Below are 14,558 nucleotides of genomic sequence, written 5' to 3'. Positions count from 1 at the left end.
GTCCGATTAATATCAAACCTTGAAAAGGCACATTCTCAGGTCCCCAGCAATATACCTGGCAAGTTTCAATTAGATCGGACCAGTGGTTGTCGAGAAACAGCGGTCACAGACACACTGACACACAGAGATTGCTGGAATTATTGATAGATAAATGTGTGTGTAGTATCACATCATGATAATTATATAATAATGATTTAATATCTATGCTCATAAATGTCAGTGTCAGTGTGTCTGTGTCAGTGTGTCTCCTCCGTAACTCCAAAACTATAAAACCGAGCAGCCTGAAACTTTGCATGCAAACTAAGCAAACTCCAAGGAAGTGCAATAGTGAAACTTGGGTGTTTGAGTTAATTAAAACACCTCTTTTGAAGATAATTAACGGAATTATTTAATTATATCCTTCATCAGGCGATCCTCGGCCACCTCGTTTTCCCTTGCTTGGGTCTTAATTCGCCATTTTTTTTGGGCCTGCTCAACAATGCCTTGACTTGGAAAAGGCTGCAACGATTTCTTAGTGATAAAGTTGTTTTTTCACTTTCCTCACTATCGAATATTATCGAATGCCTGTTTATCATCGCTACGAATCGCTGGGTACATTGCAATGCTCATAAATGCCCAGAGATGCCAGTGTTCATGGTTTTCTGCGAATGTGATAACCTCAAGAATCTCTTAACCTGAGCCGAATTTTAAAATTTAAACTGCGGAATTGACCTCAGCAGCAGTTCCGACTGTTTAAAAAAGTGTTCATTTCTCCAATTCAGACATTGTTTCACATTCTGGTTGTTTCTGGGAGGTGATTAATATGACCGATTGCGATCGCTAATTGCTTACCAAACTTACCGTTCCTTATCAACAGTTTTGTTGGAGTGCTTGCTTGAATGCTTGAGCTACTTGGCGAGCGCTCTACAAGCTACTTGGATGTTTGTTTGCATGCAGTGACGATACATGTCAAAAGCACCCGCACTGTCCCTCTGCACCTTCCCTCTGATAAACAAAATTAAAAATACATCGATTGACCATCTGCCTGTTATGCACCCTGTGGTGCCATAGGTACCAAGCCTGCTGTTCCTTATCAACAGATGGATGGAGGGAAGGGATGGATGGAGGATGGATCAAACCATACTTGCAAGCCAAGGCGAGACAGTATACAAGTGGTGTAAATGACTTAATTTTAATAACAGCTGTTGTCGTTTTTGAAAATAAAATTACAAATTGACATTCAAGACAAAATGTGAGGTGATAATGTAAATGAAGTACATACATAAACGCGTGTTGCGTTGTCTTATGCTTCAGTCACATGTGGCTCGGCGGCCGTAGGGTCTAAAAAATCTATGGCCACGAGCAATTATAGGGCGGCCGCAGTATTTCCACGGTCACACAATGTAGCAGTCACATATGTTTTTATTTTTCGGGAAGCCACACGGGGTATTTAGAAATTGTTGAGACCGAAAACGTGGGTGTGCCATACGGTCTTTGATTTGATGTCGCACGGTGACCTTAAGGGGGCCCTGCGGCGGCCATGGAATTTTCAAGGCAGACGCAAGGTAGCCTCAAGGTGCCCGCAAGGCGACCGCAGGGGGGCCCTAAGGCGAACGTGGAAATAGTGCGGCCGCCGTAATTTTTTGGGGGTTGGCAAAATTCATTTTTCATTGATAAGAGCTTACGGAAAAAGCACGAATAACGCAAGCCCACCGTACGCCCTACGTACGGTCGATGTGGAACACATCTACGTCATGGCTACGGCTTGTCGAATTGCTATGGCCAACCGAGAAATGAAAAAAGTTATAACTCCGCGCTTTAATTCCACGGAGACCCCTACGGCCTGTAAAAGATAGCCATACGGCGTAGGGCCACCCTGAGGCCACCTCAGAAACTCTGCGGCCGCCACACGTTTCTGTCAATTCGGGGGGGGGGGGGTACGGCCGCCGTATCCTAGACGTAGAGCAAATGTGACTCATGCTTTAGTTAAATCTGACAAAAGTTTAAAATGCAACCTTCACCTCGGAGCAGTCATGCTGAGAACAGCTCAGAGATGCTCGGAGCCACACCCCCTGGTGGAGTACTTTAGAGGTTATGAGGGGAGAGTTCTTTCCAAAACCCAAGCTCGTTGAAGATGCTACAGGGAATGTAATGGCAGATGAAGGAACAGCAGGAGGAAACTCATTCATTCAGTCATCATTCATTCCTTACACCTCGTGTTTACTCTGTGAGATTGAAGTATCGTGTGTTCATGAACAACTGTGAAAGTTGTTGTGAATCCACTTTCATCCATCCCTTCCCTCCATCCATCCCTTCCCCCCACCTCTTCATTTGTCCGAGCTCCCCCACCTTCCTCTCTCCCCTCCCCCTCTCATCCCTCTTCCAACTTTCATGAAGTGATAAACAATCGGTGGTTGTGATAAGTTCCCAAAGGTGGTTGTGTTGAGGTTTGGAGTTGGTTATATTGTGCTGTGGTGTTTGTGTTCTGTTTTCCAGCCTGGAGTGTGGGAGAGTGTGCGGGTTTGGTAGATGGGAACTTTTTTTGGCGGTGGGAGCAGCTGCTGGGTTCAATTCTGCAGATTGATTTTGGGGATTTGGCTTGGGTTGAAAGATTCTGGGGCTTATCACATCTTCGTTGTAAAATGTGTGCTGAAATTAAATAAAGATACAAAACACTGGTGTCTCCGGGTATTTATAAGCATTGCAGGTCGGGTGTGATGGGCTCCCGGGTCTCTTGGTCTGGTCTATCCTCTTGGTCTATCCAGAGTGGGTAGACAGGGTGTCAGCCAGAGTTTGAGTCGCATACCTCAAGGGAAGCCCATGTTATAATCTCTTTAAGAATGGTATGTGCTGTTTGAAAGTGATAAACATTCCCATTTGCTATCCTGTTTTAACTTGCTTTTTTAATGTGCCTTTTAATGTTCAATTTTGTTCAGAAACCAAGTCAACAAATAGACGTTGTCCTTCAGTTAGTCCCAAATATAGAAATCTGGCTGTGACGGATCTGGTGAGTGTGGGACACATTCAACAGCAAGTCTTGGACTCATGATTCTGTCACCAAAGTGCGTGTTGAGCCAGTTCATTGAATCATTTGACGTGTGGGGAGTGGCTCCATCCTGTTGAAAACAGTTTCTGTCTTGTAACCGCCCCCCCTGCCCCCTGCAACTGCATAGGGCCCTCCAAAACTTCCCAAGAACTTGGACGTAACGTTTCATATTTACAGTCAATGCCTTGCCTGTGATGTCTTCAAACCAGAAGGGGCCGAAGATTCCATGTTTTCTTCATGGAGAGGTCACTCGAACACTAGATCAGAGTAATATACCAGATCAGGGGTATCTTATCGATACCCAGTATATGCAATTCTTGAAGTTAACATGCCCAGAAAGAAAGAAATGAGTCTCATCAGAAAAGCAGACATTGTCAAGGAAGTTTTTCTTCAATCCTGTCCGGAAACCACTGGCACATCGTCACTCTTTTCTGTACATGAGCTGCAGTCAGTTTGTGTTTGATCTGAATTCTGTACGGATACAGTTTCACATCGTGGATGAGAATTCTTCTCACGCTCTTGACTCTGATGGCCGAGAGATTTTATTTGGGCCTCTGCCCAATGAATCACGAACAAGGTCAATGTTCTCAGGAGACCTCACATATTGAGGACGTCCAGAATGTGGTGGATCCTCCAGCACTTTCACTGTTGAGATTTGTGACAGTGCCTTTATCTTTGAACTTTTTGACCCATTCAAATATCAGTGACTTGCAGGGTGCGGTGTAAGTTCCAAATTCACGTTGAAATTTGATTTGAGTCCTCTTGGAGGAGTCGGTTTGAAGAAAAATATCCACAGAATAAGTATTTTGCCTAATTGTCCGTGGCATCCTTAAAATGGGAAGAATCGTTCCCAACTTTGATGGTCTTTTATGGAGTTCGCTCTTCTTCAATCGGCTGAAAAATCAAGAGGTTGTCTTCAGTAAAACGGAAGATATTCGAGAAAAGGTCGGTTCCATATTGTTGAGGTCACCTTGTAAAATATCTGAACCTAAATGTGTATTAACTACGATGACAGTACATAGATGATAGTTCATGATTGCCAACATTTCCTGGAGAATGCAACCGGCCTGTGCGTGTGAATAATACATTGGGCAATTTGTGGTTCTTTTCATACTTGGCTGTTGTGTTCAGTGACGTCAATGTGTAAAGGGTTTGAGCGAGAGAGAAAACAATTTGTTTTCAAGCAATTATGATCAAAATGTTGAGACAACTGTAAACTATGGTTTTGCAAATGCCGGATCTGGTCCTCATTGTTTGCCCTCAAACTCAGGACCACAGGGCTGATGATCATGGCACTTGCTCCGGTGTCCACCATGGCGTCTACCCCAACACCTTCAATTTTGCAATGAATTGTTGAGCTGCTCATGCCAATCTGTCCACAATAAACGTCTTGCTGTGGAGGCGAGTGCTCTTATCCATCTACCATTGCCGAACACGGCCCTATACTGTATGCTAGGCCATACTCAGTTTCCTGTGGCCTGGTGGGGGTGTGGGTCCCCCAGCTGCAGTGGTACTGGGCGGAGTTGTTGATGATCCGGGTGCTGGGGTACAGTGGTGCAACAGGCCACCCGTCCCATCACAATTACAGCATCTCACCGGGTAAGGTGTATGCATCCGAAATTGAAAGTTACCCCTCCATAATTCCGAGTTTGGCCATTCCCCAATGGCCTATCCGATGCCATCACTAGAACCACCTGCCATGGCCCTGATCTTGTCAGCTGCTGGTCTCCCATCTACCAGACCATTTTCTTTAGGTTTGCCCACCCCCCTTCCTGAGTAATTCCTTCCCCAGATCAGGGCCTACCTGCCTCACCGTTGCTGGATCACGCTTACCCCCTCGCCCCCCCCCCCAGTGCCAAAGGCCTTGCCACCTCCCATCGGGCCATGGTGTCAGCCGCCTGGCTCATGCGTGGGGTTGATGCGTGGACGACCCCTCCTGTTCTCCAGATGCAGGGGACTCATTTCTCCTGTCCATTAGACAAGTGGCTACCCCTGTGTGGGTCGGTGCACATCCCCCACTTTTTCTCATTCATCCATACCCACCCGGCTCGCTCTTGGCACACACTGCTGTTTACATCACACCAAGATACCCTGGGTATCTTTATTCCTCCCAAGCTCAACATACTCACGTCCGCACCATCCATCCGCTCCGGCACACACCTTTTCACCTTGATTGGACTCACCTCGCTCTGGTTTGCTTCAAGGACTCCATCCGCTCCACGTGCACCTGCAATGCATCATCCCGATCTTTGCACATTGTTTCAACACATTCCACCAATTCTATTTTTTATTTCCTCCAGCCTTTCCTTTATCTTTGTTGGATCCCCTTTTGCTGTATTCATTTCATCCTTCATCTCTGTTATCTCCCTTTTTTTTCCTCCCACGAGTTCCCCTTGTAAAATTAGTGGCCTCTACATGTTCATTCATCTGTCGTTCTTTCATTTCTATTCGTTTGTTTCACGTTCTTTCATCTCTTTTGTCTGTCCCATCTCCTCCATCTGTGTTTTGGCATCATATCTCTTGCATTCTTTCTTCATCATTATCATTCTCTTTTTACTTCCTTCTGGGCCACTCATAATTCCTTTATCGCCCGCGTATCGTTTTCCGTTTTTAGTTATTTTTGCCCCACCATGAGTCCTTTTATTTCGGTCTTCATTTTTTTTTTCATTTATTTCTCCCTTCATTCTGACCTCACCCCCCACCATCTCCTCCCGGACACCTCTTACGCACTCCCTCACCTCATTCACCTCTCCCTGTACAGTCTAGTTCCTCACCACCATGTCATCGCCACTTGCCCCCATGTCCTTATTCAGCCTTTCCATTGTCAGGACCTGTCGCATCTCCAACCCTGACATTTGCCGTGTCACCATCAGCATCATTTGGTTCGTGTCGGATGGCAATGGCGATGCCGGCCTGCTATCCTGTGGCATGCTTTCCAAAGGGGGTGATGCATTTGCGGGGGATGGGGGTGGGGGTCACCAGTCACCGTGTGCCTCTGTTATGCCCCCTACTGCTTCATCCAATACATTTTTGTCCTGGCAGATAATTTTCTCTCTCAAACCCATGTTGGTTAGACATAGCTGTTTGATTTAAATTTCTTCTCTCGCTACTCTTCATTCTAATTTTGAGGCACCACTGATGCAATCTTACTACTGCCATCGAATATTACAGCATCAGGTGGTGCTGAATCCACACTCCTGACACCAAATCTTACGGTTTTGCAGTTTCGCAAAGACACAGGGGAGTTACATTCAACATCGAAAAGAACCCTGGAGTTTAGGTATTTCCACAATGATTCTGTTTCATTAGGTTACCCATCCCCTCATGTTTGTAGTTCTCAGGTCGTTTGAAATATATTTGTGACATGCGTCCCCGAGAGATTGCGTTTGTTATTAATGACATCACCGTGGTCAAAACTGAATCATGCACAGGTAAGCAGAAGAAGGGGACTGCTGTGGTCTTTTTCGCGTTTAGAAGACCTTTGGTGAAGACGAGCAATTTCTTTTCTCTCTCTCTCACTACAAGATCGAAGCTCATGGAAAAGCAAGCAACCAGAGGGGAGAGGAACTGACAGTGGAGACAACGGCAGCTCGAACACAATAAGCAAAGGAATGAATCAACAGGAAAAGAGGAGAGAGTGGAGGGGAGGAAACATTTCAAACTACAAGTAAAAGAGTTGGGTAAAGAAGGGTTGATTTGAAGGGGGGGGGTAATAAAGTTCACAGGTCAGCACAGGGGATGATATGAGCTGGTGGTCTCGCACCACCTGCTTGAAACCCTGGAGGGAAGAGTGGGAAAAAACAGCCTTTATCAAACTGCGGATTTTGTTTCGTTACTAATACATCATGGCCTGGTTGTAAATGCAGGGTGAACCTGAAGCGATGTAAATGTTATAACACCATGATGTTAAAGCAAAAAATTGATGTTAGTGAAACTCCGTCTACAAATACAATTGGTTGCTTTCTGAAAATGCATTTTGAAGTGAAGCTACAGTACAATGCACCAGGTTACAGTTGGCCACACAATGGCTGAACACCAGCGGCAATTAAGAATTTATTCATAGCAGTGATGAGAAGCTATGTAGTATACAGGCTCTCATCCACAGTTTACGTGAATAGGCAATCCAAGAGAAACCAAACCATGTGACCTATCAATTAGAAATTAACAAAGTTGTGAAAGGATGTCTTGGGGAAAGTGTATGTGAAATTTTGCCTCAATCTGTCCAGCCGTTCTGGAGATTTTTAAAATTTATTAATTTTCAATCCAAGATGGCTGACTAGCCATGTGACCTATGACATCATAAATTTTACTATGTATGCAGACATGATGGTAGATGATAGATGCAAATTTTCACTTCGTTAAGTGATGTGATTCCAGAGAAAACATTATTTAATATTTTTCTTGAATCCAACATGGCTGCCAAACCATGTGACCTATCAATTAAAAAAATTATCAAAAGGCACCAGCTCACCACTTGCTTGATATGTGTACCAAATTTCATTAATATATCTTGAGGGGATTTGTAGTTAAGCTCCGGAAACGAAATGTGACGGACGGACGGAACCCATTTCTATATCCCCCGCCAACTTCGTTGGTTGGCGGGGGATAATAAGGACCTTGAGTTGTATCCATCCCTCCATACAAGATTCGGTCTAAAACTTAAGTGATGTGGAGCTGGCTCTCAGATGCTACAGTTCCTCATCTCCCTGCTTCACCTTGGCAACCCTCTTGAAATTGATGGAAGTTGTTGTGTCGAGGGTGTTGATCTAGAGCCGTGCAGAGCATCAGCTACAGTATTCTCCTTCTCACTCACATGACATATATTGGTAGTAAACTGAAAAATGTAGTGAAGTTGTCAGACCTCTCTCGGGGAATAGCAATCAAGTTTGCCTGGAAAGCATGCGTTAATGGCTTATGGTTTTTGTAAACAGAGAACTGCCTACTCTTAAGTGTGTGATGAAAATTGTGGATGACGAGGTAAACTGGCAGCAGCAACTCATGACTAAAGGTATTATATCTGGTTGCAACTTTTTGGAAAAGAAGGAAATGGGCTTCCGCTTTCCTTCCACATGCTGTTGGAGCACTCAACCCACTGCCACATCTGACGCATCCACCAAGACACATAGTGGTGCATCTGATTTGGGATGGACAAGCATTGTGGCCTCTGCTAGCGAAGACTTCACTGCAGTAAAAACAGCGGCACATTCGTCAGTCCAAACCGAAAGTCGTTTTGACTCATTCCCATGTCGTGTGAGGCCAGTTACTGGATGAAGGGTGTCTGCACAGTTTGGGATCAGTCTCCTTTTGAAGTTCATCATGCCCATAAACTCCAGTACCTTACGCACTGATGCTGGCTGCAAGTAATCCTGTATCACCTTGACCTTGTCAGAAGGTGGATGGATGCCATGTTCGTTGATCGAGTGCCCCCAAAACTGTAATGGGGGCACCCCAAAATGACATTTAGCAGGATTTATGATGACACCATACTGTAATAAGCGAGGAAACATGAGTTGCAAATGCTGTTAGTGCTCCTTGATCATCTCGCTGGCTTTGAGCGGATCATCAATATTGACATAAACGAAAGACAAACCCAGGATGACCTCATTGATGAAGCACTGGAAAGTTTGTGCTGCATTGCGTAACCCAAAGGGCACGCACACAAACTCGAAAAGTCCAAAACGAGTGGTAATGGCTGTCTTGTGTATATCGGCCTGCTCTACCAGAATGTGATGACACGTTCTCACTTTGTCAAGCTTGGAGAAAGCTTGCTTTCCCCAGAGTGGAGAAGTAAAATCCTGCAGGTGTGGTGCAGGGCAACAGTCTGGTGTTGTGTTCTGGTTCAGTGTACTGTAGTCACCACAAGGCCTCCAATCACCAGATATCTTTTTCTGGACCGTATGCAAGGTCATATGGTCCAGAACATGACATTGCTGTGCACCAGACTACGGTGTTGTTGCGTCCATCTCATGCATGCTGCTATGGGTCCAACTATGACCACGTTCCTCCTTAAGATGACATGTAAGAACCTGCACCTGGATAGTTAACTGGTCCACTTGGCTTTTAATTTGTCACCTGTTGGATGTAGCTTGTGCAGAGACGTTACCGGCTAACTGGGATGCGACCACACCGATGGAGGAAGTGGGTGGTGCAGCAACGATCTTGTTGGCAATATCGGCGAGTTGCTCGATATTCACTGGTTGAAACAAGATATGCTGAGCTTGGTTGAAAATCGTTGGAGAAAAAGCTGCTGGAGTCTGTTATCCTGTAGGTTATTCTTACCCAACATTTGTCACTCCTTTGGAGCAGTTGAGAAGGTTTACGATCCCCCAACTCCTTCATATAAAGAAGTTGATGCAAGCATCTTTTGCAATGAGAAGGTTGTGCGGCGAACGAACTCTGCCTTGAGGGAGTCAGTCATAAGGTCTTTCAGTGGGTGGCTCAGTGAGAATGCTCTGCACCTCTTGTGCTATCTCTGGCTGAAGAGAAGATATGACGTATGCAAATTTTGTCTCCTGTGCCATGATGCCTCAGCTTAAGGCCCGGTCACACCTTGACGTTTTTAGCCAACGTATGCCGATTTTTGAATTTTTTTTCTAAAACGCTGGCACACGTTGAATACGTTATGGGTAAGTTTTGATAACATTGAGAGCACGCTGAAAAACACTGCCATACGTCGTTGTACGCTGGCTTTAAACGTTCTACTTTTTGGTTATCCTCAAATTTTTTCATGCTTGAAATTTCACGACGTATGCCGGCGTATGACTCACACGTTCCGCTACGCTGGCCACAAGTTGTATGCACGGTCTGCGATCGTTGACAGACGTCAACACATGCTACTTGTAAGTGAATCATAAGTTGAGACACGCCGAGGTAATGTTTAGCGTACCCGAAACTTATTTCTAACCTATGATTAACGTGTTGTTGGCACGTTACGCGATCGTTGCCACACGTCGACAGACGTTACTTTTAAGTTACTCATAGGCTGAAAGACGTCGGTATAATGGATCGTCCTTGCGTCAGCATCCACGGCCACGGCCAGGACACTTATTTGCAGCATTCTTCAAACTTTTCTTCGGCATGACGAGGATGTTCACACTTCGATGTCTAGCTTGGCGATGATTCCAATTGTCCATCGGCAGCGTCTATTTAAAATAGTCGAGTTTGAGCGTTTTAACACGTTCAGAAGAAACGTTTCAAATTTCCAAACCCCAGCGTCAAAAAACAAAGGCGAGTGACAGCAATTTAAATCGTTCATTGTAAACAATGAAAATAGCTGAGTGGTACCGTTTAAAAGTCGTTGAGTGTTAAAAAAAATCCAATTGTTGAGCGCAAGTGTCTACTTTCAATAGTGGAGATGCAGCCATTTAAATCGTTGAGTTTATCATTTAAATCGTTAAACGCAAGGACGATCCATCATAACCCAAACCCTCCCCCTCACACTCACCTACTACTGCCAACATGAACAAACTACTACTAATACTAATACTAATACTAATACTAATACTGATACTGATACTGTTACTGCTGACATGAACATCGACTCAAAAAGGACTCGAAAACACTGTTGGGTTCCCCTTTTATGAACACCATTTTTATATACCAATTCCCAAAATCGCTGGGAACACGTCTTTATATGGCAGTTGTAAGTTAGAAACACGTTAATTTATTTTTTGTCGTCTGGAAGACGTCATTGGAATACATCTACATACGTCGATGTGTGTTGGGACTACGTAAAGAATTGGTTCAAAGCACGTCAAACACAAGTTAGAAATAAGTTTCGCGTAAAAAAGACATTACGGCGACGTGTTTCGACTTATGAGTAGCTTATAAGTAGCCTTTGTGGACGTGTGTAAGCGTCCACATATCGTGTGTACAACTTATCCCCATCGCATGCGGAACGTGTGTCATACGCCGAGTACGTCGTAAAATTTTGAACATGTTTAAAATTTCTTGACGTACTCTACTTACTACGACGTATGATAGCGTACTTTAGCGTTGTACTCACGTATACCAAACTTACTCATACCGTATTTGACGTGCCCCAACGTTTTAGACACATTTTTCTTCGGTCGGCATACGCTGGCAAGATCGCCAAGGTGTGACCGCGATGTTGATACTTCCATTTCTACGGCAGTTATGATTCGAATCGTTGTGCGTCAGCCTTTTAATAGGCTACGTCATGACATCGTCGGCGATGCGTGCAACGCGCTATGCCTAAGTTAGACTATCGTTGGGCATCGGTTGTGTAGGCCGACAACAGGTTCAGCATTCGTTGGTACAAGTTATCTATAACACAACGAAACGTTCTGTGTCCGTTACCAATGCGTTATACATAAGACCAAGTCGTTATGAATACGTCCGAATCTTTAAAAAAAAACATCAAAAGTTCAACGTAAGCCAGCGTTTTACATACATTTTAATACGTTGCCATCGCTGGCTAAAACGTCAAGGTGTGACCGGGCCTTTAGAAACAGGGAATCAACTTGAGTGAACTAGATAGTGAATAATGTGAGAGCACATCACGCTGGTTTTTCAGATCGGGATCACGTCGAGGTCATCAATTGTGATGTTTCCTTTCATGAACTGGTTATGGTGATTGTGTTTAAACCAAGACAAAACAAAAACTCTCTCTCAGTTAAAACGCAATGACGTGCTTCAAATGAAATCCGGTTGATGAAAAATCGTTCCCGTCGTCTCTCCAGCTGTTTCAGAAGAAAGATGTATTCCTTGGTGTCGAGCCATTCTCGCTGAAGATGGCGTCGGATGCAAAATGAAGAGAGTGCTCATTCATTGTCGTTGCTCAAAAAACTGAGGAAACAAAAACCCACCCCACTCAATGGTCATGGTGGTGTGGACCAAAAGTCACTCTTAAATATTGACGTGCTACGTGACTCCTGAAATAAATAAAACAAGAGCTCAAGTGAGCACAATATACGCCCGAACAAGGTATATACAGAATTGTGCTACTACATGCATAACAGCATCCTGGTTGCCATGGCAACCACTTTAGATGACAAACGTATGTCGTGACACACCGTCTCCACAGTCTGCACCTATGTACCAAATATGAAACGTGAAAGTTGAAAACTTTGGGAGTTAGATTGCGGACAGGAACGGATGGAAAACAGCATCCTGGTTGCCATGGCAACTACTTTAGATGACGAATGTATGTCACAACACACCAACTCCACAGTCTGTACCTATGTACCAAATATGAAACGTGAAAGTTGAAAACTTTGGGAGTTAGAGTGCGGACAGGAACGGACGGACGACCGGTATCACATAATACGCCCCGATATATATATATATATATATATATATATATATATATATATATATATATATATATATATATATATATATATATATATATATATATATATATATATATATATATATATATATATATATCGGGTGTATAAAAAGTCCTGCACAGAAAGGGGTACTTCAAACCACACGTGTCGTGAGACGAGCTCTTTGCACCTCGCTGTATCCGCAATGTCCATTGGCTCTCAGAAGGGACTCCACAGATTGGCCAATAATATTCACACGAGTTTCTTTCTTATTATAACACAATTTCCACTATTAGCAAATGTAAAGAAAAAGAGTCACAAAAACAAGTAATTCCAGCAGATGACAGACATGAGGGTGAGAGTACGGTTCTGTTGCATTTTTCTTGCCTTTGTTAAGGATAATGACCAGATTGTCAAAGTACCTGCATTGCTTCTGGAAGGGAGACCATTTGAAGGCCACTTTCTTCAAAACCTACAATTAATCATGACATGGGGCAATCATGCGTACTGCAATTTAAATTTTAAGCCCTTGGAGAGTATTTGTGCCGTACCCCATTGTTTGTATCACTCTGTATAATTAAAAAAAAAAAAAAAAAAAAAAAATATATATATATATATATATATATATATATATATATATATATATATATATATATATATATATATATATATATATATATATATATATATATATATATATATATATATATATATATATATATATAATTGTTCTCTCAAAACATTTCAAAACAACATATGCAAAATAACACGATGATCCAAGTGCAATGGCTCAACGATACACAAGATCGACAACTGTGAAACACATCGAGAGCCGAGAACAGCCTTTTTGTCACTGCCTTTAGAACGAGGATGGTGTCTATTGACGATGCTCGTGCATGCACCAAACTTTCGTTGTGGTAGAAATGGTTTCAGTTGTTGGTGGGTTACCAGTCAACCACATGACAGGCCCACCCATCTATCGGTGAACGAGTTAACTTTCGATCCTGGGGAGGTTGTGAGTGTGTGATATACAGTGTTCCAAAAAGACCCAGATAACTTTGGTTGTTAATATATTTAGTACCACAAATAATTCAACAATACCCTTTATTTTATATGATACAGAAACTTATATAAAGTTTTTTGTTATTTGCAGGTCTGGTGGTTTAATGTAAAAGAAAATGGTGACTCTAGAGGAGAAAGCTCAGTGCGTCGAATCGAGATGAGATCTGACACACTAGTTCTGCATAATTTCCTTGCAAGGTAATGGAAGGAATCCGCCATCACGGACTAGTATCAGAGAGTGGTACAGGAGGTTTAAGGAGATTGGAAGTTGTCAGAAACAGAAAAGTACCGGTCGACCAAGCACAAGCGCTGTAGATGTTGAACAATGCATGAATCATTTCAACAAAGTGCCAGAAAATCAATTTCACGTGCATCCAGAGAATTGTGACTACGAAACACCACTATGCACATTGTTTTTCAAGAAAAACTGAGCCTTTATGCCTTTAAGGTGCAGATTCTGCATGAACTCAAACCAAATGATGGACCCAAACACAAGGCGTTTGCCTTAGAAATGCTCAGTCGAATAGAGGATGACAAAGATTACCTGAAAAAGGTCATCTTCACAAAGAAAGCTTGCTTTCATGTACCCGTGAAGGTCAACCGGCACAATGTGAGGATCTGAGGCTCTGAAAACCCTCACATGGTCATTGAACACATACACGACAGTTCAAAGGTCAATGTGTGGTGTGGCCTTCTCCATGACTGCTTGCTGGATACAGTGACCTCAACAATTTACATGAACGTGTTGGTAGAATTCTCCTTCCCACAGATTGAAGACCTGCAACCCGATATCATTTTTCAACAGGACGGTGTTCCCCCTCATTGGGCCTTCGTTGTTCAAGCCATCCTGAATGAAAAGTTTCCAGGTCGCTGGATTGGCCGAGAAGGACAAACTGGCTGGCCCACACTATCACCAGACATAACCCCCCTTGTTTTTTTTGTTGTTGTGGGGGTTTGTCAAAGATGTCTGCAACACCAAGGTGGCAAACCTGCAGGATCTTCGTTCTCAGATCACAGCCGCATGCACACTACGCTGGTGGACGCAAACATGCCGAGCCGAACATGGCAAGAACTCGTGTACCGCCTTGATGTCTTGCGTACGACAAACGGAGCTCACATTGAAGTGTGAACAATGGTGTTCATTAAAGTGTGAACAATGGTGATGGTGTGAACAAAAC

General features: G+C 43.5%; 1 protein-coding gene across 1 annotated transcript in view; it reads right to left on the bottom strand.

The window, feature by feature from the left end:
• Positions 1-5,282, bottom strand: part of LCMT2 (leucine carboxyl methyltransferase 2) — a 55,697-nt gene extending 50,415 nt beyond the window's left edge. The window contains exon 1 of the mRNA XM_085876549.1: positions 5,209-5,282. Coding sequence (XP_085732675.1) covers positions 5,209-5,282 — 74 coding nt within the window. The remainder of the gene's footprint in view (positions 1-5,208) is intronic.
• Between the last annotated feature and the right edge of the window lie 9,276 nt (positions 5,283-14,558).

Source organism: Eptatretus burgeri, chromosome 4 (genome assembly GCF_056783735.1).
Source record: "Eptatretus burgeri isolate ZD-2024b chromosome 4, Ebu_testis_v1, whole genome shotgun sequence".
NCBI lineage: Eukaryota > Metazoa > Chordata > Myxini > Myxiniformes > Myxinidae > Eptatretus > Eptatretus burgeri.
Note: the sequence above shows the minus strand (reverse complement) of the source record. Positions and strands in the feature narration are given on the sequence as shown.